Source organism: Pteronotus mesoamericanus, unplaced genomic scaffold, assembly GCF_021234165.1.
Source record: "Pteronotus mesoamericanus isolate MK-2021 breed Mesoamerican mustached bat unplaced genomic scaffold, CSHL_Meso_final scaffold_54, whole genome shotgun sequence".
Lineage (NCBI taxonomy): Eukaryota > Metazoa > Chordata > Mammalia > Chiroptera > Mormoopidae > Pteronotus > Pteronotus mesoamericanus.
In genome coordinates this window covers 76,595,871-76,620,151 of record NW_026555321.1, presented here as the reverse complement: position 1 = coordinate 76,620,151, position 24,281 = coordinate 76,595,871, and the positions used below count along the sequence as shown (strand labels likewise).

At 32.9% G+C, this 24,281-nt stretch overlaps 2 protein-coding genes across 2 annotated transcripts in view; both read right to left on the bottom strand.

The window, feature by feature from the left end:
* SNTG1 (syntrophin gamma 1) overlaps positions 1-24,281 on the bottom strand; it is a 576,561-nt gene that overhangs the window by 18,343 nt on the left and 533,937 nt on the right. The window contains exon 17 of the mRNA XM_054595747.1: positions 3,477-3,587. Within this exon, the coding sequence (XP_054451722.1) occupies positions 3,477-3,587 (111 nt within the window). The remainder of the gene's footprint in view (positions 1-3,476; positions 3,588-24,281) is intronic.
* On the bottom strand, positions 13,313-13,957 carry LOC129088493 (coiled-coil domain-containing protein 169-like). Its single transcript, XM_054595868.1, has one exon. It carries the CDS (start codon positions 13,955-13,957, stop codon positions 13,313-13,315), a length of 645 nt encoding a protein of 214 aa, XP_054451843.1.

Sequence of the window (24,281 nt, the reverse complement as noted above, 5' to 3'; positions counted from 1 at the left end):
CCAAACAATCATTAAGTAAGCTTTAAAAATACTATGTTGTAGGCATATATTTTGTGTTTAAAAGTTCTTTTTTTTTAAATTAATTTATTTACTTTTTAAATACATTTGTCTCTGCCTTCCCCCCACCTCTTTCCCTTGCCCCATCCCACCTTCCCTCCCTCAGCTCTTCCCCTTTGGTTTTGTCCATGGGTCCTTGCTATATGTTCCTTGACTTTCCCCTTCCCTTCCCTTTCCCTGCCCCCCCCCTTCCCTCTTGTCTCTGTTGATTTCTTTTCCTTTCAGTGTTGCTGGTCATATTTTCCTTGCTTCTTTGCATTGTTGGTTAGATCTAGTAAAGAATGCATGGTAGTGGACAAATATCATGAAGTAAGGGTACCAATGTTATGGCATTTATAAATTTAGAAGAGTTATATAAATATAAGAGAAGTTCCTGTCCCTTTCTTGGAGACAGAGACTCACGGTAAATTTCCCATATTGAAATTTTTTAAATTAAAAGAACAAAACACAAAAAATGTTCAAGGCATTTGATAAATGACACAAACTTAGGTTATGGTTGTACACTTAAATTTCTTAAGTGTGGGAAGGGCCACAAATATACATATGCTAAAAATCATCTTTATTAATCTTTCTTCTAATAATAATAGCTACTCTTTTATTACTTTCTCTGTGATTATGCTAGGTTCTGGCCTGACATCCTGAATGCATGGTGCTTCAAGGTTCTAAGGACAAGAGCCCTACACAGACACTTCACTGTTTTTTTATGAACTGTCCTCAGAAATTGTGTAACATCATTTCTGCCACTATCTGCTCTTTGTAAGGCAATATAAGATCATGTACATTCAAAGGGGAGTGTCAGATTCTAGAAAGACACATGGGAAGGAAAATATTTTTGTGGCTACCTTTGAAAAAATACCCTCTATAAAATCTCAAAAAATTAAAAATAAAGTAAAATCTTCCATCAGTGATTTATTGTCTACTGTGTACCAGGAACTGGGAATATTTATTTCTATACATTCCCTGCAACATAGCAGTTGTAATTTAGTAATAAATACCTAGTTAATATATTTAGGAAATGATAAAGAAGAAATTTTAACGGATGGACACCTGGTTGTAATTTTTCCACTGTATCATACTGCCTACCTACTCATGAAAAAGGTCATGTTTTAACAAAGATAATTTTGAATTCTCAGATTACATCAACTTTAACTATAAACCATTCTATGGTACAAGGGTCCCATAAATCCAGTAATGTGATACATGCTTGCATTATCTTTGCTTTCGTTTTATGATGATATCTTTGATTATTGCTCACAAGTTGCAATTATAATGGTTATAATATAGTTAGCATTTGTACTATTTTAAATTCTTAAACAATTTATGTGTTAGCAGAGGTAATACATACCAGTATGGTTAACAATTCTATAGAACCAATCGACATTCTGATTGGTTAGGACCATGGTGGTGTTGAGGTCTCTCTTTATAATCAGGTACTTTCAGTGTTACCCATTGAAGTCTTACTACTCCTCTTTCATAGAAGGAGATGATAACTTTGAAGAAACTCAATAACTCACTAAAGAGTGCTTTTGAGTCTTCTCTTTCTACTATTCAAAAATTTCTGCTTACAAGTTCAAGAAACTGAGTCGAATATCTTCTGAAACTAGCTTTTAATAAATACATTTATGAAATATTGCTTGAAAACATTATAATGAGTAATATTTAAAATCTGGCAGATACCTAATTAGGTAACTAAAACTAGTGAAGTTAAGTAAGTATAATCAGTTCCATGCTAGACTGAAATTTAAAGACCATAGTTTGTAGTCATTTCACTGCATTCATCCTCTATGTTTTTGTTGTCCACTAAGGAATTTTTAGCACATTTAAAAGGATTTGAAGAGAAGTAGTTTGTCAAATGCTATACTGCTGTCAGCAACCAGTGGTTGAGGTTTCACATTAACCAGAAAAATGTAAGAACTGAGAATATTAACATCACTTACCAGTGTTAGGATATGTCCTGTGTTTTGAAAGATTGATAAATCTACCAAAAACTAAAGATAAATATTTTGGACAATAGTAATACATTTTTTATAATAACACTAAGAATAAATTTAACGAGAAGTGTTAGTGGCTGGAATAAAGTAAATTTTCAGTAAATGGTACCCCCAGGAGAAAAGAGAAGTAGGTGTGGCTACCTCTTTCACCGCCTGGTTTAAAAAGCAGGACATGAAGAGAAAGCAACTTCATAGATGGGCCTATATTTAGCAAAGAGGCAGTGATGGAATGTAGATTTGAGAATTATGAAGCAATTAAAGAAAGGAAGTAGATGGAGTCACCAAGACATTTGTTTAAACTGACAGGAGTCAAATACAAGACAAGACCATGGGTAACACCAAAGCTTTAGAGAAATGCAGTAGAAAAGTGAGCAGCAAAAAAGAAACTTTAAGCCACAGTTCCCTCTTTTAACAACCTACAGGCTAGGAGCAGATGGTAAGAAAAGTCCAAAGAGAAACATAAGACAGAAATGGGGTATTCTAAGAAAAATGTTGATAAAAAGCTAAGGAATTAAAAGTTAAAAAAAGAGCATGAGCTGATATATAAGGTAAAAAAAAAAAAAGAAAACATTTGGTAAAAGAAGAATGAGAGCCTGAAAATAGATAGGATCATTCCTTGAAACAATGTGAATGTCAGGCTATGACTATTATTCCCTGAATTTAACAAGTACAAGAATGTAACAGAATTATGCTAATTTAATCCATAGTTAAAATTATATTTTGGTTTTCAATAACATAGAATTAAAATTTTCATTTTGAAATTTATTATTTACCCATTCTTCCACACAGGAATATATATTTACAGTTTATTCTAAGATAAACATTGTTATTGTAAATCCTATAGTAAATTAATGGAAATAATTAAAGCTTTGAATATTTAAAAATATATGTATTCTTAAAAAATAAAAATACTGAATCTTTTTTGAGGAGTTAAAAAAACAGCTAAACAGTTGAGAATTCTGAGAATTTGCATGAAGCAAAGCAAAATGATTCATTGAAATGTTTAACATATAAAAACATGAGAAAAGTATGATATGGCATATAAATATTTTTTTTAAGGATTTATAGTCATCAAAATAGAGTCAGAAATTTTTTAAGCATTTTAAATTATAATTTAGTGTCTGAAATGACCAAGAAAGCAACTTTTTTAATTCCTAGATTATTTTAGTGTGATGCAAATAAAGTTCATAAGGAATTAAAACGAAGAACTGCAATAGTTGTATAACTGATTTTAAGTTATGCCTTTCAGGAAAAATTAGCGATTAAAATCTTTAAGTTAATTTTTTTTTCTTTTTGCCGTGAGATGCAGGCCAAGGTAAACAGAAAATGTATGCTTTTGCTCTTTTGGTTCTTCTAAATTGCTCCTCCTTTGATTCATAACAGTATTAATGTAGTTACAGGCTGTTTATGCGATGAACTTGGTTTTACCTTTGCTTCAATCTGTTTAGTATCTGGATTCTGAAACAAAAATTTGATTTTGCTCTTGCCATCATCTGAAGAACCTTTAAGCTGAGAAAACTTATACCTCCAAAGTACAGCCTAAAAGAAAAAAGAAACATGCAATTCAATACAATTAATATCTTAGTTCAAATCAAGTTATAATTCTTTTTTAAGTGGAAAAAGTTATGTTGTTATTACTATATACCAATATTAAAAAATAAATTAAAGTATATTTATCAAAAGCTATAATTTAAATAAACCAGGCGGTGAAAGACAAATACCATATGATCTCACCTATAATTAGAACCTAATCAGCAAAGCAAGCACGCAAGGAAAATATGACCAGCAACTTTGAAAAAAAGAAGAAACTGACAAGGACAGGAGGGAGTGAGGAAGGGAGGGGAGTAGAGGGAAGGGGAAAGGGAAGGATCAGATCAACAAACAGGTGTGAAGGACACATGGACAAAGCCAAGGTGGGGAAGGATTGAGGGGGGGAGGTGGGAGTGGGTAGGGCAGGGGAAAGTGATGGCGGGTAAATAAAGACAAATGTACGTGAAAAATTTAAAAAGATTGTTTAAAGATATAATTTAGTATTCAATATATACTTGTATTTCTAGAAATAACTTTTGTATCCATGAAATAATTATTTCAAAATATATGTACAGATAAATCAATTTGAGTGTACTGTTTTACATTATCATGAAATAAAAACAAGATCACTCAAAGCATATGTTTATGCCAGTGAGTAAGCAATAAAGCCTACTATTTTTTTTTCTTTTCTTCCTTTTTATTGAATTTATTCGAGTGGCACTGGTTAACAAAATTATACAGGTTTCAGGTGTACAATTCCACAACACATCGTTTGCACTCTGTATTGTGTGTTCACCACCTCAAGTCAAGTGTCTGTCCATCACCATCAGATCAATTGTTTTTAAGTTAACTTTACTCTACTCTGTTTTTCTGTATTATATTGGGCTTCTTTTTTTTTTTTTTAAACCAAGTAGTCTATTTTGTAAGTAAAATAAGTAAAATCCCCACAGGAATTCATCTTGTAGGTTCAGCTCATCATTCCTTCAGATTCCTCTTTAACCTCTCATTCCATCACTCCAAGTATTAATTATGGCTCCCAGTTACAACACACACACACATAGATCAGGCACATTATCACCATGTCTTTATCTGAGTTCTTAATAAAAAGTATCAAATAAGACAAGGTCAAGGACAATGCCCTCCAGCATACCCTGATAGACTTTCTTCCACCCTAATGTCAGCTCAATAGGCTTTGGGTGAAGTTGTTCAACTAGAAATAAACTGAGAGAATAATAATCTTCTAACAAGGGAATTTCAATTTTATTCTTTTTATAAAGATCTCATGAGAGTCCTGGTCATAAGATATACTGAAATCAAGAAATACTACTACTTCTTACTAGAAGAAAATGAAGATTATTAGACTGTAACATCTAAAAATCTATCTTTGAATTTGTTTAATGTTCGATAGTAAACTTATATGTCTACAGATTCAGAGGTTTGTTCCCTGCCACCCTTTAAAAATCAGCATTACTTTTGCTCACTTTCATTCTTCATGATTTCTTAAAGATTAAAAAGAATCATTCTATGACTACACCATCCACAATACTAAACAGAAACATTTCAGGCCAGAAGCAAGTGGCATGAAATACTCAAGTAATGAAAAGCCGGGACCTACAACCAAGGCTACTTTACCCAGCAAGGCAATCATTTTCTTTTAAATTTTTCTATGCGTTTTTTTAATTTTTAAAATGTATTATTTTATTCTTGTTCAAGTAGAGTTGTCTCCATTTTCCCGCCACTACTTTCCCTGCCCCACCCACCCCTTCTTTCCCCCCTCAATCCTTCCCCACTTTGACCTTGTTCATGGGTCCTTTATACAAGTTCCTTGACCCTTCCCTTTCTTTTCTCCCATTACCCACCTCTCACCTTCCCTCTTTTTACTCCTCCCCTCAAGTTACTCTTGGTTTGTTTTTTATTTCATTGTTGCTGGTTAAATTTTGCTTGTTTATTTGTTTTGTTGATTAGGTTCCACTTATAGGTGAGATCATGTGGTATTTGTCTTTTACCTCCTGGCTTATTTTGAGTAGCATAACACTCTCCAGTTCCATCCATACTGTAACAAAGGGTAGCAGTTCTTTCTTTCAGCTGTGTAGTATTCCATTGTGTAAATGTGCCATAGTTTTCTGGTCCACTCATTTACTATTGGGCACTTAGGTTGCTTCCAATACTTAGCTATTGTAAATTGTGCTGCTATGAACATTGGGGTGCATAAGTTCTTTTGAACTGGTGTTTCAGGACTGTCATTTAAAATCAAAGGAGAAATAAGGAGCTTCCCAGACAAGAAAAAGCTAAAGGAATTTGTTAACACCAAACCAGTATTGCAAGAAATGTTAAAGGGCTTGCTTTAAGAAGAAAAAAAAAAGAGCCCTGACTGGTGTGTCTCAGTGGATTGAGCACTGGCCTGTGAATCAAAGGGTCGCCAGTTCACTTCCCAGTCAGAGCAAATGCCTGGGTTGTCCCTAGTAGAGGGAGCATGAGAGGCAACCACACACTGATTTTTCTCACCCTTTCTTTCTCCATCCACTCCCTCTGTCTAAAAATAAATAAATAAAATTTGAAAAAAGAAAGACAAAAACAGTCTAAAAATAAAATGGCACTATGTAAGTATCTATCAATAATTGGCTTAAATGCTCCAACCAAAAGACATGGGGTAGCTGAATGAAAGAAAAAAGACTGATGTATATGCTGCCTACAAGAAACCCATCTCAGGTTGAAAGATACACACAGATTAAAAATAGAAAGATGGAAAACATATTTTATGTAAATGCTTCTTTGTTTTGCATCAATAGAAATGGTAATGCCATTTTGAATTGAGAACTCTGGATAATTCTGTAGAACTTTCTTTTTAAGCTCAAACTAATAACCTGTAGCATTGTCACAATGAAAGTCAACCTGAGTAAATAATTATGACAAAAATTTACGTGATGCCATCATGAGATTGAACTGGGATAGACAGACACTTTATAGAACTAGCTCAATCAGACTATAATATCTCAGTTCATTAGAATATTTATTTAAAAGCCACTTTCACACATTGCAACAATAAGTTTAGATAATGTGAAACCTCTATAAGGACCAAAATACTAATTAACACATAACTCTGTTCTTATTTTTCAATACATAGTGACATAGAAGCACACTGACAAGTCCAAACATATTTTTTGGTGGGTTGAGAATATGTACAGATATATACATTAATTGAGAAAAAAATAGAAGATGGTAAGGAGAGTTCCTATGTCCTCACACATGGTTTATTTTATTGCAATATCTCACAGCAATATGGTACACTGTCATAATTAGGGAAACAATATTGGAACATTATTATCTAGAGTCCATTATTTATTTCAATTTCCTTAGTTTTAACCTAAAAACTGTTTATGGTACAGGGTTTTATCCAGGATACCACATTGCATTCATTCATTGTGTCTTTGAAGGCTCTACTTGGCTCTGACAATCTCATTTTTTTGTTAGACTATCCTTCACAATTTGATGATTACTTGTAAGATATTTTGTAGATGGTCCCTTGTTGGAATGTGTCATATTTTTCCATGACTACATGGAACAAAGATTTTATAAAAATAAAATAAGATCCTATAGTTTCTGTCAACAACCCCAGTGTGTATTTTGAAGAGGTTTCAACTTAAAACACATTATAGTAGAGCTTATAGTGTGTTGACTATAAATTTTGTTAGTCTTAACATGATTCAATAATTAACTTATACATAAGCCTATATAAATAAAAGAATAATTTTAAATATGAATTCTAATTCTCTTATTTATTAAAGTAATTATACTCTATATAATTTAATTTTTTAAAAAGCTATTACTGCTAGCTTTGTGTACCTACATATGGTGTATTCCTATATATGGTATAGTCCAGAGAATGTTCTACATTCACTTGAGAAAAATTTGCATATCGTTCTGGGAGTGTTCTGTGTATGTATGTTAGATATAATTGGTTATAGTCTGGTTCAAGTTCTTTATTTCCTTGTTGGTCTTCTGCTTAGTTTTTTTTCCCATTATTGAGAGTGGACTATTGAATTCTTCAACTATTATTTTAGAATTGTTTATTTCTCCTCCCATGTTGAGTGTTGAGGTACGCTACTCTACAGTACTGTTGCTTTGGCATGACCTGAAAATGTGGCCTTAAATAGTCAAAAACTGTCACTAGCCCTCTCATGCAAGTTGCATGGTCACAAACACATGTAAGCTCCTAATATGACTTCCCCAAACATTCTTGGTTTGTGATCAAGTCTTCAGAGCCTTCCAGCACCTCATACTTTGTGAACCACTTACAGGATACCCCCATTAGACTCACCAAAACCTTGCTCATTTGGTTTGAATTGACCAATGCAGCTCTAGCCCTGGAACTTGAAATCACACCACCTATAGATTCTACTTAATGAATTTATTTTCCTGAAGTCTTGTCACAATCCCCCACGCTGACCCTCTCACTTCCCGCATTCTGCCTTGACCTTCCCATGTGGCATCTCAAGGTACGCTGTGCTCTGTGTTCCTCCTCCAGGACCTGTGAGTAATATACTTTTGTATTTCAGGATATTTTGTGGTCCATTGTCGAATCAAAATTCACCAACCAGCACCCTGTATTCCACTTATTAAATGATAAGTTAACAAAGTCATAAACCTATGATTCTCTTAATGTTTGTTTAATATATTTTGGGTCTCTGATGTTTGCATCTATACTTATAATTATTATATCCTTTTGTTGAATGATTGTTTTATCAACATATAATGCTCTTCTTTGTCTCTTGGAAAGGTGACTTAAAATCTACTTTTTCTTATATAAATTTAGCCATCCACCTCTCTTCTGGTTACAATTTGTATGGAATATCTTTTCACATCATGTTTTTTCAACCCATTTGTGTTTTCCTTTAAATATAAAGTTAGCCTCTTGTGGACAGCTTTTGGTTGGATCAGTGTTTTTTTTCTTATTCTGTAGAGAGAGAAAAATTGAAGTTATTGCTTAATGATTAAAGAGTGTCAGTTTGGGGTGATGAAAAGTTTTGGAAATGGTGCAAATTAATTAATGTCACTGCATTGCAAAATTAAAAATGGCTAAAATGGGAAATTTTATATTATATATCTATTACAACAATTGAAAAAACTTTTAAAAACTGTGTAAACATTGTTTCTTTAGAATCCATTCAAAATAAATGTTAATTTAAAACTTCACACTTTAAAAAGTTTAAAATAACAAAGTCATAAATCTCTTAAAAATAAGGATTAAAATTTTATCAAAATATATAATAAAGTATAATAATTTATATAAAATGTCATTCATTTATTATTTATTCATTAACCAAATCCTTAAAAAATGGCTACTGTATTATAAGCATTTCGCTAAATATTTATATAAAGAAGACAGTGCCACTATCCTGGATACTAATCTCTATATTTAGAACAGCCTGTTCTTACTATCATTTTGTTCTTACTATGAGAATATATAATTTATAGAGAAGCAATATCCAATCATTACAATTTTTCTTATTTCTTTACATATAATTTCTTATAACATCTCAAGAATGAAATTATAAGGGGTAATTAACTTTCTGAAAAAACACAACAGTTAAATAATTTATCTCAAAACTTCCACTGAATAAAATATATATGTTGTAAAGAATTTAAATAACCCATATTATAGAAAAACTGCAAGTATCCTATAGATAAATACTTAGTAACTTTTGAAAACAAGGAGTTCTAGACACAGAATAATAAGAATTACATGCTCATTATTTACAATGAATATATGTTAAGAAAAAATTGAAAACAAAAGCAAAAGGCTGAGTTCCACTTAGCAAGAAATATGGTAGAATATAAGGAAAATTCTAAACACTAAATAAAAAGGCAAACAATTTTAGACAATTTTAGACAAAAAACATTCAAAAAAGTGGGAAAACAATGATCATTTTAATAAATAAGAGAATATGTTTACCCTCCCTAGATATAAAAAATGTGGTAATATTAGAATGACTTAGCTTTTTTCAAACCTTATATCAGTAAAGATCACTAAAAATTATATCTAAAGTTAGTAAGATTATGTTAAAACAAATATTTGCATAAAATACTAACAACAGTGTGAAATACTTTAGGATAGAATTTTAATACATAGTTTAAGCCTTAAAAAGATACTATTATTTAATCCAGAAATTTAATTTTTAAATATTAACTGTAAGAAAAACAATATATAAAAATGAAAGTGCTAAAGACTTTATTATTAGTATCAAAAATGGAAATGCAGAACAGTTTGCATTAATGTTTATGAAAATCATGTATTTACATAGGAACATGCAAATAATATAATGGTAAGGGGGATATTAGAACATAAAATTAGAAGAGATACCTATGTTTAAACAAAGGAGCTTCTGAAAAGTTGGATGGAAAAATGTCTTCTAAAACATATTATTATATATAATTCAAGCCCTGCCATTAATCTAATATGCAATTTTAAACAGTAAAAACCTTTATTTCTTGCTTGGTTTTGCTCTAAAACTAAAGTTTTTCAAATTCTCAAATTGTATAATTTTGAAATGCTATTTTATATAGTCATAATAGTATAAAACAGGAATTTTCTATTTGAACCATATGACTTTTCAAGAAGTAAAACAGGTCTAAAATATGTCTGGATTCAAGAACTCTTAGGCTATTCTATTTTTTTATGACAATATTCTGTTTTTAAGATTTTGATAAACATTATTTCAACTATGTTAAGAATATTAATATTAAAAAAAAGGTGCATGAACACTACTGCCTTCATAACATGCTATTTATATTGCTATGGGTGAGTACAAATGCAGGATTCTTGTAGCTGGCTATAAGGTAGACCCAGGTAGGACAGAGTTAAGTGAGATGTGGATGGAGAGTAGGAATTTTTGTGATTATTTTACAGACTTTGTACAAGGTGATAGTGAAGAACAACAGGAACAGGTATCCTTTGCCTTAAGAGCTTTCTCTGAGGGTAGAAAGTAAACTAAGATACAGTAATAAGTTCTCTGTAAAGTACATGTACACTTTTGTTGTAAAAATGATTTTGAATGATGCTACACCTAAGCTTAGAAGGAATGTGTAAATTTTCTGTCTTCATTTTTTAAAATTCTGGTGTAGTTCATTTATAGTGGAATAGATACCTATTGCCTACATGGAATGAGATTAGAATTATAAAGGCCAGAAAACCCTCCTTCCTGATCATCTACTTTTGGTGTTCTCTTAACCATTAACAGTAAATTAAGATCTTTTTCCATATTATAATACATATATCCCAGGAAAGATAATGCTTTTTTTGACAAAGCCCTGAAATTTAAAAATAAAATACTGATCTTAGAGTCTTAGAGTTATAAATATTTAAATGTAATTCAAACTTTATATCCTATTCATAAACCACATTACCTTGAAACAGATTATCCATCGACTAGAATCTGAGTACATTCTATTAGGATTTAGAAATAATAATACTTGACTATCCAAATTTAAAGGGTTACTATGAAAATGAATGTGAAGCACGGACAATGGGGATGAGGGATTGCAGGAGCGCGGGGAGGGGAGCAGCGGAGAACAATGGGTAAAAAGGCAGGACAACTATAACTGAATAACAATAAAAAATAAAAACTTTAATAATAAAATTTGATAGTTTAAAAAAAGAAGATGAATGAGATGAAAATGTTTATAATATTGCTTTGTAAATTGCAGGGGTTTCTCTTCTTTTTTATTATTTGAAATTAGTTTAGTTGAGTGTTTTCCAATAAAACAGGAGAATATGGCAAGCTGCCCAAGCTGGCAGTCCAGATTTTCAAATAATCACCACCCTTGGACCTGAAACACTCCATAAACTCGCAAATATGAGCACATAGGGATAAGTCTGTTATGGGTACCCAAGAGAGCAAAAAAAAAAGAACCCTAAGATTTGTCCACAGATAGACAGATTCAGCATGTTGGAGTGTGAGTGGACAAGATGCACCTTTGTAAACAAGCATTTTCACATTCCTGGCTTTGTATTTGGTGGCTAAAATTTCCATCACACCAGATTTTCCTCATAACCACAAGTGAATATTTGGGGTCATTACTGATAAAATTTAGTGCATTTAAACAAAGGGTGTTAACTACAGCTTGTTTTTTCAGGTCTCTTTTGGTAAAGTAAATACTGAATATTTTTCGGTCTGTGAGGCAGTTGTACCAACTTGCTGGCTGCAACCTGCCCCTTGGCATCTTAAATGAATGAAGCTCTCTGGAAGTCTGTGAAGAGGGCCAGTGGGAAACAAGAAATTATAGATGGTATAGACATAAAAGGTGCGCAGAAAATGGGGTAAGTGGAAGTTCTGTAAAATTTATAGGAAGTAAACTGAATACTCTTGTGATAGAGATCTTTTTTAATGTATGAGTAAATAAAAGCTATTTTATAATTTGACATAGTATAAGTTTTGCAAAAACAGTAAGTAAAAACAACAGTGAGTATAATGAAAGATTAACTAGTGAATCTAAGATCTCAAAAGTTGATAATGAATGTATAATTAAACAGATTGTATTGTGATGTTTACTTATCCACTATGTGAACCACAATATCCCCAATCATATAAAACAAACAAAAAAACTAAATTATAAGGTACTTGAAATATTAGTATTACTTTTTAAAAAGTGCTCAATATGTTGTTATATTTACATAAATTACTATATTTAAAAATTATTACTTAGGCATAATTTTTTATTTAGATTAAATGACCCTTTTTAAATTAAATCTGGTCATTTTGAAATTCAAGTTTTCTTATACATGTATCAAAGTGAAGTTATTAATATTGATTTGTCTCCATTAGCAGGTTTTTTCTGACTTTAAAAATTTTTGAAATTTTTCAATTATAGTCAACATACAATATTATTTTTAGTTGTACAACCCAATGATTAGGTATTATTATATCATTTACTAGATGATCACCCAATAAATCTATTACCCATATATCATACATAGTTGTTAAAATATTATTGGCAATATCTCTTATGCTCTAATTTACATCTTTGTGAATATTTTGTAACTATCAATTTGTACTTCTTCACCCAGGCCCTTAACCCCTCTCCCGTCTGGCAACCATCAAAACATTCTCTGTCTCTGCGAGTCTGCTTCTGTTCTCCTTATCATTTATTTTGTTTTCTATGTTCCACATGTAAGTGAAACCATAGTGCATTTGTCTTCCTCTGTCTGACTTACTTCATTCAGCACAATACCTTCTAGGTCTACCCATGTTGTTGCAGATGGTAAGATATTATTCATTTTTATGGACAAGACATATTCCATTTTATATATGCACCACTCCTTTACGCATTCATCTATTGATGGACACTCAGGTTCCTTTTATATCCTGGCTTTTATAAACAATTCTGCAATGAATATATGGATATATATGTCTTTTCAACTTAGTGCTTTTAGGTCTTTGGATAAATACCCAGAAGTGGAAATTCTGGGTCCTTCTTTTCCTCTTGTTACAATATATAGCCTTTATTTTAAAGTCTTTTTTTTTCTGGTATAAGTATTGCTACCCCAGCTTTTTGTTATTTGTTTGCTTGTTTCCATTTTAATGAAATATTATTTACTTTGAAAGAGGAGCTAAAAAGGTTTAATAGATCTTTCTTATCTATTTAATTTCTAAAAAAAATGTGTTGAACATTAATTTGACAAGTTGAATATAACAAATGAAAAAGGGGAAGAGATAGAAATCTACCCAATTCCTGAATCATGTGTTGGGTTTTGGAACGTGATTTAATCTCGTACTCTTTTTTGTTGGTCCTCTTTTGGTATTTACTGTCTTCTGATCAGCTGTATTATATCTTCCCATTTTCACTGGATTCTCTTTAATTTTGTGGAGTTCATTCATCTGTTGCCTTCTAGAAATGTGTTTTAAGTGAAAGATCTTAGATAATTTAGCTAGGTATATTTGCCGTTCATTCTTGATCTTTTGGTAAGCCTTTGATTCTTCTTCCAGTTTAAGTAAATAGTATTTCACTTGATGTTCAAGATGCCTTTTTTCTTTTTCTAGCTTTTCAAGTAATGAAACTAAGGATTTTACTGACATTCGTTCATAGGCACGAATAGAAGACAGTCTATTTGAAGGGTCTACATGGAGTTTTTCCCATTTCTCTTTGAGAGTAGCTATTTGCTTTTTTAGTTGATCGTTCACTTCAAGTTGTATCTCATAACAGATTTTCCATCCATTGCCTATATTAGCAATAATGAGTTTGGCTTTCAGTTCCATTATTTTGTGTCTTAGTTCAATTATTGAGAATTGTATTAAGTCTTTCATATGAAGTTCTTCCAATAACTCCAATTTCAGTTGTTCAATGCTCATATCTTCAAAGTTGTCACCTCTTTCGTTCCCCATAGCGTCAGGTCAGAAAACTCTCCACACTCTTCCCCTCAGCACCTCAGACAGAAGATCTGAAGGGGCAGCCAAAGCTGCCCAGAAAAAGCATTGTCATGAGCAGTTACCATGGTGAGCTGAATTCCAGAATCCTTGGTTGAAGTCCCCTCACCCAGCATTTTGTATATGTCATAACACTACCTCTTGTCTCCATTTTTTTTTTTTAGGTAACGGATTATATATTTTTTATTTTTAAATTACACTTTACATTCAATATTGTTTTGTATTAGTTTTGGCTGTACAGCGTAGTGGTTAGACAATCATATACTTTCCAAAATATTCTCCCTGATACTTCCAGTATCCACCTGGCACCATAAATAGTTATTACAATATTATTGACTATTAATATATTCCTTATGCTATGCTTTATATCCCCATGGCCACTCTGCAACCAATAACCTGCACTTATTAACAAATCTTCATTCAAAGATATGCTTATTGATTTTAGAGAAAGAGAAATCAGAAGAAAGAAAAATATTGATGTGAGAGAGAAGCATTGATGGATTGCTTTCCATACACACCCTGACAGGATCAAACCCACAAACTAGGTATGTGCTCTGACCTGGGATTGAACCCGAAACCTTTTGATATATGAGACTATAATCCAAATGAGTAAGCCATCTGGCCAGAACCCAATTTGTACCTTTTTTCTTTTTTTCCAATTTGTACTTCTTAACCTCCTCACCCTCCCAACCCAGTTCCCCAAACCCATACCCTACTGGCAATTACCAGTCTGCTCTCTGCATCTATGCCTATGTTTGTTTTGTCTGTTCATTTATATTGTTCCCTAGATTCTACATATAAATGAAATCATATGATATTTTTTATTTTTCTGACTGACTTATTTCACTTTGCATATTGCCCTCTAGGTCCATCTATTCTGTCCCAAATTTTAAGATTTTATTCTTTTTATGGTCAAGTAATTTTCCATTGTATACTCATATATGTACCACAACTATTTTCATCCACTCATCTACTGGGCATTTCCATCATTTCCATTGCTTCCATTGTTGCTTATGAGAAATCAACTGTTAATCTTCTTGTATTTTCTTTGCATATTATATGTAATTTTTCTCCTGCTGTTTTTATGTTTTTCTGCTTGGCTTTGGCTTTCAACACTTTGATTAATATCTTTCTAGTTGTGAATATTTTTGTGATTGTTCTACTTGGAGTTCATTGAACTTCTTGAATATGTAAATTAAAGTTTTTCATCAAATTTGAGAAATTTCACCCATTATTTCTTCAAACACTTGTTATTTTTTTTCCTCTCTTCTGGCACTCCTGTTATGCATATGTCCTGTGTTTAATGCTGTCTCACAGGCCTTTGAGATTATTCTGTTTTCTTCATTTTTTTTCCATTCTGTTCTTTAGACTGGGTAATTTCTATTGACCTACCTTTCTTAAAAAAAAATTAAAAGATGTTTTTATTGTTGTTCATTTACAGTTGTCCCCGTTTTTCCCTCATTACTCCCCCTGCCCTACCAACCCCCCACCTTCCACATTCAACCTCTCCCCCATTGTCTTTGTCCATTGTTTTTTATACACATTTCTTGACTTGACCCTTCTCCTTCTTTCCATTGTTATTCCCTCCCCCCACCCCCAGTCACTGTCAATTTGTTCTTTACTTCCATGTCTCTGGTTCTATTGATTTACTTTTGAGTTTGCTGATTATTTGCTTCTAGAAGCTCAAATCTGCTGTTGAGCCCCTTGAGTAAATTTTTCATTTCAGTTGTTATATTGTTTAACTACAGAATTTTCATTTATTTCTATAATTTGTATCTCTTTATTAATGGTCTCTATATGATGAGTCATTGTCATCATATATTCCTTTAATTCTTTTTACATGGTTTCCTTTAGTTATTTGAACATATTTATAATAGCTTATTTGGAATCTTTATGCACTTTATCTATCACCTAGGCCTTCCCAGAAACAGTGTATAAGCAATTTCTCCTCTGTATGAGCTACATCTCATTTCTCTGTTTTTAAATATTTATTTATTTATTTCAGTCATGTGCTTGGAGTAATTATGTAGTGTCTATTTACCCTGCAGTGTGTTACCACTGAAATTTCTGCTCAGATTTTCAAAAATCCTTGTTCTTATATTTAAGCCTAGCTTCCTAGGGTTCATTCACTCTTGGGTCTTCAAAGCCAGGACCATATATAGTTATTACAATATTATTGACTATATTACTTATGCTGCATATTAATTTCTCCTTTGATTCCTGGATTATTTAGAAGTATATTTTATAATTTTCAAATAGAGATTTACTGTTATCTTTTTGTTACTGATTTCTAGTTTAATTCTACTGTGGTCTGATAATATACACTGTGTGATTTCAGTCCTTTGAATTGTAAGATTGGCTTTAGTACTTCTGGTCAATATGACAGCATAGGTAAACACAGCTCACCTCCTCACACAACCATATCAAAATTACAACTAAACCATAAAACAACCATCATTCAGAACTGTCAGAAATTGAGCTAAGTAAAAGTGTCATAACTACGGAATTAAAGAAGAAACCACATCGAGGCTGGTAGGAGAAGCAGGGACATAGAATGGGCTCATCCCACATCCACATGTGGCAGATACAAACTGGGAAGTATATCTCAGTAGTGAGGATTCCCACCTCCACATCAAGCACCACAGTCCAGGGTTTGAGTGCCAGGAAGATAAGTCCTTATGACTTCGGGCTGTAAAAACCAGTAGGGATTGAGGCTGAGAAAGACAGAAACTGCTGTACTCCCTGGCAGCTCCTCTTAAAGGGCCAGTGCACAGACTTACTCAGATTCACTGCCTCTGAGCTCCGGCATGGGGAAAACACATTGAAAGGCAACAGAGACTTACAGGGAAGAACTGAATTGTCCAGTATCAAGGTGAGAGGTGGGGGTCAACTTTTCCCCATACAGACGTGTTGGCAGAGGCCATTGTTCCTTTTTTGAGCCCTTCCCGCCACAGAGCTGGCAGGCAGGAACCATTTTTGAGACTATCAACCTGCCTCACACTGTTTGCCCCACTCTGGTGATTCCCTGCAGCCTTACTCAACCAAACTTTCAGGCTTACTCAAGATGTTTCCCGTGGCTTTTCCATAGGAATTGCTTGTCTTGGCCCATGCTTCAGATTTTTCTAAATTCTCTCAAATAAGCAGCACCTGGCTTCGATGAGCTCCGTACCTGTCGCTAAATTGCCTCAAGCCCTGCACTAGCAGCAGCCAGTCTTGGTTCACAACTTGGTCTACCCTGGTTACCTCCAAGCCCAGCATAAGTAGCAGCAGATCACTTTGTAGCTTATGCTATATGAGTCCAGACAGAACACAGGAGGTGGATGACATTGGATATACTGGCAACAATCAAGGCTCAACTACAACAGGTAGGTGTGGTCTACACAGACCACATGAGGGCACACCATGAGTACCCCATTTAGGTGACAAGGGAGACTTAGCCACTGGACCCTACGAGGCACCTACTATATTTGGCCACTCTACCCAGCCTGGGAAATGTAGCAGCTCTACCTAATACATAGAAACAAACACAGGGAGGCTGTCTAAATGAGGAGGCAAAGAAACAGGGCCCAAATGAAAGGCGAGAACAAAACTCAAGCAAAAGAACTAAACAAAATGGAAACAGGCAAGCTACTAGATACAGAGTTAAAAACACTGGTTATAAGGATGTTCAAGGAACTTCGTGAGAACCTCAAGCATTAAAAATTCCAGTCAGAAATGAAGGATACACTAATTAAAATAAAGAACAATTTACATAGAATCAACAGTAGAGTGGATGAAGCCAAGGATTAAATCAGTGATTTGGAATATAAGGGAGCAAAAAAACAATCAGAACAGTAAGTAGAAAATTTTTTTTTTTTTTTAATGAAGAGAGCATAAGGAGCCTCTCTGACAACTTCAAGCATATCAACATTTACATAATGGGAGTGCCAGAAGAAGAAAGAGATTAAGAAACTGGAAATCTATTTGAAAAAATAATGACAGAAAACTTCCCCAACTTGGTGAAGGAAATAGACATACAAGTCCAGGAAGTACAGAGAATCCCAAAAAAATGAACCCAAAGAGGCCCCCACTTACTTCACTTAGCATAATGCTCTTTATTTGTTGGTAATGGGAAATTATACTTCTCAATTTTTATCTGCCACATGGGGGTATGGAATCAGTTGTTCTGTGTCTCTACCTCTCCTACCAGTCTCAATGTGTTTTCTTCTTTATATCTTAAGTTGTAGGACTTGTGTTCAGTTAGATTTCAGGTAGTTCTGAATGATGGTTGTTCTGTAGTTCCATTGTAATTTTGATCAATCAAAAACCATGTTTACCTTTGCCAGTATCTTGACCAGACATTGTCTATCAGTGTTTCAATTAGAAAATGAGTTAATTTTCGTAACTTTATTTCACTTAATTTGTAGAATCAAAGTAAAGATTTATAAATTTCATTATGTAAAAACCACAATATATATCGCAATGCATGCTATCATAAATTCAGTTAAACCCTTCAGCATTCATTGAATATGTTGTTTGTAATTGCAATGATAATATGAATATTTACTATAAATAAAGCACAGTAGCTGTTAAATTCAATTTTTCTTATATTAAGAAATACATGTAGCTAAAATGTATTTGAATTAGTTTTGGTAAATACACCATTTATAATTGCATCTTAACAAGCTGTGATACTTTACTAAATCATGTACAAAAATAATGACCCTGCTTGTTAATGCTTAGATAATTGATATAAATGTCTCTTAGATTTTCTTTACTGTGCTTAAATATATGTTTTAAGCATTATAATATTTTAAAAATAATTTTTGAACAGAACCATTTTAAGAGTTTACCAATATCATGAATCCATTTTATCTAATAATCATTTATTATTACATTGTGGGCAGTAAATTGCATGCCACCTCAATTATTGGCTACAAAGGGGCCTGATATTCAACTAGGAATATAGGGAACTCAAATTTGAGGAAAATATTTGATTACGTGTTCTCTCACATCTATTCCGTAGACCAGACACCTGTTAATGATCAATAATCATAAGTGGACAATATTTTTCATTTGTTAGCTTTGTTTCTTTATGACTATCCCCACTATATCTGTGATATTCTCCAAAACCAGTGACCCAGGCTTTTTCTGACATCAAATGTGGAAAAGGTAGTTACCTCAGATCATTTAAAGTATAAGGCAAATGTTAAATACAAGTAATATCATAAAATAAAGGGCTTAAAGTACAGTGAAAACATGAATCCATTTTCATTTTCTTTTTCTGTTTTTTTACAATTAGAGTGATCTCCCTCAGTCTCTCTCCTTTATGTTTCTGAAAGTAAATAAAAAGACATTTCATACTTCTTGCTTAACATTTTCTGTTCCCTCTGCTTGAAAATTCCCCCAACTCTCTCACGGTTGTTGCATTCTCACTACCTAGGTCCCCACTAGAAGTATATTTGCCTCAGAAACTCTTTTCCTGACAAACTATTAAAAGGCCCTTCTGAGTTCTTCTCTTTCTCAATACCTTGCTCATTTCCTCACAGATCTGACTGCAACCTGCAATCATGCTGCTCTGTCTCTCTCCATTGTAAAGAAAGCTTCAAGTGGACAGGTAGTTGGTGTAACTAGCTCAGCACTGCATTTCTTGATTCTAACAAGGTAGCTGCTATACAGAAGACACAAAATGAAACTAAGTTTGTAAGAGAAATGCATTAAGATAAAATAAATATTGAAGAATAAAAATGTTGCATTTCTTTTATTATTTCATTATTATGCTGTTGGAGAAGTGCATTTGGGAAGGGTGAGGAAACATACACTAAAATGAGAACCTACAAAGTAATGTGAAATTTCCAACCCCTAGTAGTAGTCTTAATTGGTTTAACTTGATGTAGATCAAGACCAAAAGGAGGAGGTAGAAGAAAAAGAAAAATAATAAATAAATAAATAAATAAATAAGATGTATGTGTATGAAGAAATTTCTGAATATTTTTACAATCTGTAATTTGACCCAAAGCCTTTATAAAGTATGATCACAGACTATATATTCACTTTGCCAAGTCTTCCCACAGATACCTTCTATACACCCCTGGAGAAAAAGGAGTTCAAAATGGTCAAATACATTTGATATTGGAGGTTCATTTGCACAAGAAAGTCTCAGTATATTTTCAGGCAAGAAACTCATTTAACTTTGTTTAGCCACATATCTTTTCTCATGCAATGTATTTCAAGAAATGACAAAAATTCACACTGTAAATTAAAATATTTGATGAATTTCAGTATAGTTATAATTGATTCAATATACCTTTTTGATTTACTAAAACTTATTTATTTGCTTGTTTTTGACAGTCAGAAATAGTATTTAAGGTGACGTTTCTTTGAATGATAAATATACAATATATCTGGCATTTTGAAGTTACATTTAAATATTTTAAGAGCTTAAAAAACTGGAAGCAAAGGTAACTATATGTATGAAAAAAAGAAAATGATGAATCACAACATTTTTAATACTGTTATTATAATAAAGTCACTGAAGATGACAAAGGAAGAAAAGCAAGTAATATGAAAAGACAAGGCTTGTCCAGAAAATATCCAGCCACATGCTATGAAAAGTGGAGGCATTTATTGAAGAAGATACAAGGTACAAGAAACATTGTACATAGGACAATGATGCCTCAGTCCTCTTCAAAGAAGACACCTTGGGACCACACAGTTCTCCCAAGCATCATTAGCAACTGCAGTATGACATTCCTTCTGCTCTTGTAGCAGAAGCTGTGGAATGAATTTTGCTATGACAACTTTCATGCCAAGATCTTGCATCAAAATCTCAGTCACAGGGGATTTTGGATCTCCCAGATCAACTTTTAATTCTTGCACTGTCACTTGTCGATCTTTGTTGACTGCAGCCCATACATGTTCAAAATTCTCAGCTATTCTGCTTATTGCAGGCTTTCCAGAATATGGATCACTTTCAACAGATTCTTGACCATCGTTGAAGCATTTGTGCCACACTTTTGTTTGCAGTGCACTCATTGCATTATCCATGAAAGCCTTCTGAATCATGAGAACAGTTTCCACAGAAGAATGTGCAAGCTTAAAGCAAAATTGGATGCAGATTTGTTGCTCTACTCACTCAGTCATTTTGAATGCATTGGCTGCACAGTAAACGTGCTCACTCAATGGTGTCTACTACCCCTACTGGCTAGTACAGTAAAGTTGTTATTGTTGACACATGTGCACTACAGTACCCTCCCCTTGGTGGCCAAGTTACATCAATGTCATGCAAACATTCTCATTATATTAACAATGACTGGACTTTTTTCTGGACAGATTTCATATATAGTAAAAGCTTATTGATCAAAATTCTCTCACACTTAAAGATTTTGAAGAACGATTCATTTGCCTCTGAGCTACTCTTTACAATACATATATTTTATATAAAACAATGCAGGCAAGAAGATAAATGGTAGAAACCTTAGACTTAATGCCATTTGACGTTTATAATTTAAAGTCGCCATTCTTTCCTTTTTTAATTGTTGTTCAAGTACAGTTGTCTCCATTTTCCCGTCACCACTCCCCTTACCCCACCCCACCCATCCCTACCTCCTACTCTCTACTTTTGACTTTGTCCATGTGTCCTTTATTTATGCTCTTTGATGACCCTTCCCCATTTTTCCCCTCTTAACCTCCTCACCCCTCCCCTCTGGTTACTGTCAGTTTGTTCTTTATTTCAACGTCTCTGGTTATGTTTTGCTTGCTTGCTTATTTAGCTTGTTCACTTATGAGTGAAATCATATGGTATTTGTTTTTCACTGACTGGCTTATTTCACTTAGCATAATGCTTTTAAAATCCGTCCATGCTGTTGTGAAGGGTAGGAGCTCCTTTTTTCTTTCTGCTGTGTGGTATTTCATTGCGTAAATGTACCATAGTTTTTTCATCTTCTCATTTACTGATGGGCTAAAGTTGCCATTCTTAAATCAGGAATTAATTTTTATAAAATGTGCTTATAAACAATGATTAATCTGCATGTTTTGAAGATGAAATATTGATTATCATCAAGAAAAATATTTATGTGAAGAAAATGTGGTACAATATGGACTCTATCATTTATTCCTGACATTGATGGGTGAATACTTGTACAGATCATTTTAAAAATACCTCATTTAATACCTGTGAAGTATTTTGTGTATCAGCTTTTATCTTTCCATGGAACATTGTCTTTGTTGTTGCAATGAACATAACACTATTCTAGACCTTGTCTTACATTTTCTCCAATCTCTGCAAAGGCTATGTACTTTCTAGAGTATTGACATTTTCTGGGTACAATTAAAAAAAACATCATACACATTCATAATATTTAACAACTAATAAGTGGGTATCAAACCCAAGTCTGTGATTCTCCATGGTTCATATTTCTTCATTTATCTCAAACTGTAGCTTTGTTTTCTGCAATTATTTGTTTAATTAAACATCATAGACCCATTTTTTGAGAATGATTATAGATGAATTGTCATTACAAATGCCTGATTCCTTTCTTATAATAGAGAAGAGACCTGAAGTCCCATTTAGTACAAAACACTAAACCCAGAAAAGCAATTTATTGATTTTTTAAAACATAGCATGTTCTGAGTCATAGTTTCTTCCTCCCTGCAATGCTGTTATTATTTTAAGCTTTCTTTTCTCTTTCTGCAAGTAAAAATATTCCATTAAGCTGTTTGTTTGTGTAAGATCTGTTAGAATTCACTTAAAGTTTGAAATGCCACTTATTTAGATAACTTCAGTGGGAAGGAAAAAGAAAAAGCCTACCCTTGCTATTTATTTTTGCTCTTTATAATCAAGATTATCAAGGCTGGCTATAATCCATCATAGAACTGGAAGGTAAAGCTGGCTTAATTGAGGGGTGCAGGTTAGTGAATGAATTCACCTTTATATAGCATCAAGTATTCCTTGAATGAATAATATTCAAAAAATGCATTAATCATATATAAATAAAAATAGTTACATAATGATAATAAAACTATTATGTTGAACAAAATAGGCAAAAATAGCATATAATACATCCTTTATCAATTTCCTTATCAGTTCACTGTTTGCGTGCCCCAAATTTCAATGCTTCACAGAAAAACTCCTCTTCAAAAAAAAAACTGAAATAAATTCTACATATGAAGGTAATTTAGGCAGTATGTCACCAGTTTTATGAAAAATGGAAGTAGACTATTACTACTGAGGGGGTAAAAACAAAAAATAGCACTCCATATGGATTGCAACTTATAGAAAACAAATTAAAAATTACAATAAAGATGCTTTGAAGCTAGGCTACAACTCACTCCATATAATACCAATCACATGGTATTTGATATTTAACTGTTTTCCCAGCAATACCCATAAACATGCTTATTTTTCTTACAGGTTGTATTTATGGGTCTTCTAGTTAAGCAGTACCTCAGATCTTCCCACACAATCCTATTTCTATTTTGCACTGTTATTCAATGTCACAAAAAGCCCATGTGCTATATCTTCTTTTGTCTTCTATCTACCCATCTCCCCAATGTTAATGTTCTAAAAGTGGCTCCTTGTTCTTCCTTTTTATGTCAATGAGCTAGGAAGCATATTTAATAGAAAACTATGAGAAACCTTTTCTCTCAAATGTTTTTTTCTTTACATATCTTTTTATTTCTCACATCATTCATATGAAATTATCCTAAGTAAGTATTTTTGGGCTTAAATAATTATATTTTTACTAACATTAGCACTTCAACTACACAGTAATTTTATACATTTTGTAAACTGAGTGATGGTGGTGAATAAAGGGATAAAATAAAAACATCAAAAGGTCATAGAATAGATGAAAGCTATAAATTTTATTTAATTAAAAGTATCATATTCATTAACATATTTACCATTAATAATTAAATTAATTATGTGTGCTTGACCTGTGCTTGAGTCTAGACAAAGAGGTTAGAGTTAATATCTCTGCCAGACTCAGCTATAATGCATAATGATGGATAAATGCTATGTTAGGGTATGCTTACAATTCTCTGCTCTCAAAGGGACATCTAAATCAGATTGGTGAAAGAAGGCTTTCTGGATAAAGATTTGAATTCAAGGATAAAAATAAGTCATGGGAATGTTATTTGGAAAGTCATGGAGAATGACTGAGCCACCAAGCTGAGGTAATGCAGGAGATGGGGAGGCAGAGACCAGAGCACTGAAAGGCTTTTCTACTATGCTAACAGTTGTCTTAACGAAGTAAGAAGCCACTAAAGTAATTTAGTAAGAGAGATTGATGACATAGTTGTC

Excerpts from the sequence above, each read along its gene's own strand:
- LOC129088493 (XM_054595868.1), bottom strand. The coding sequence starts at position 13,957 with ATGGGGAACGAAAGAGGTGACAACTTTGAAGATATGAGCATTGAACAA.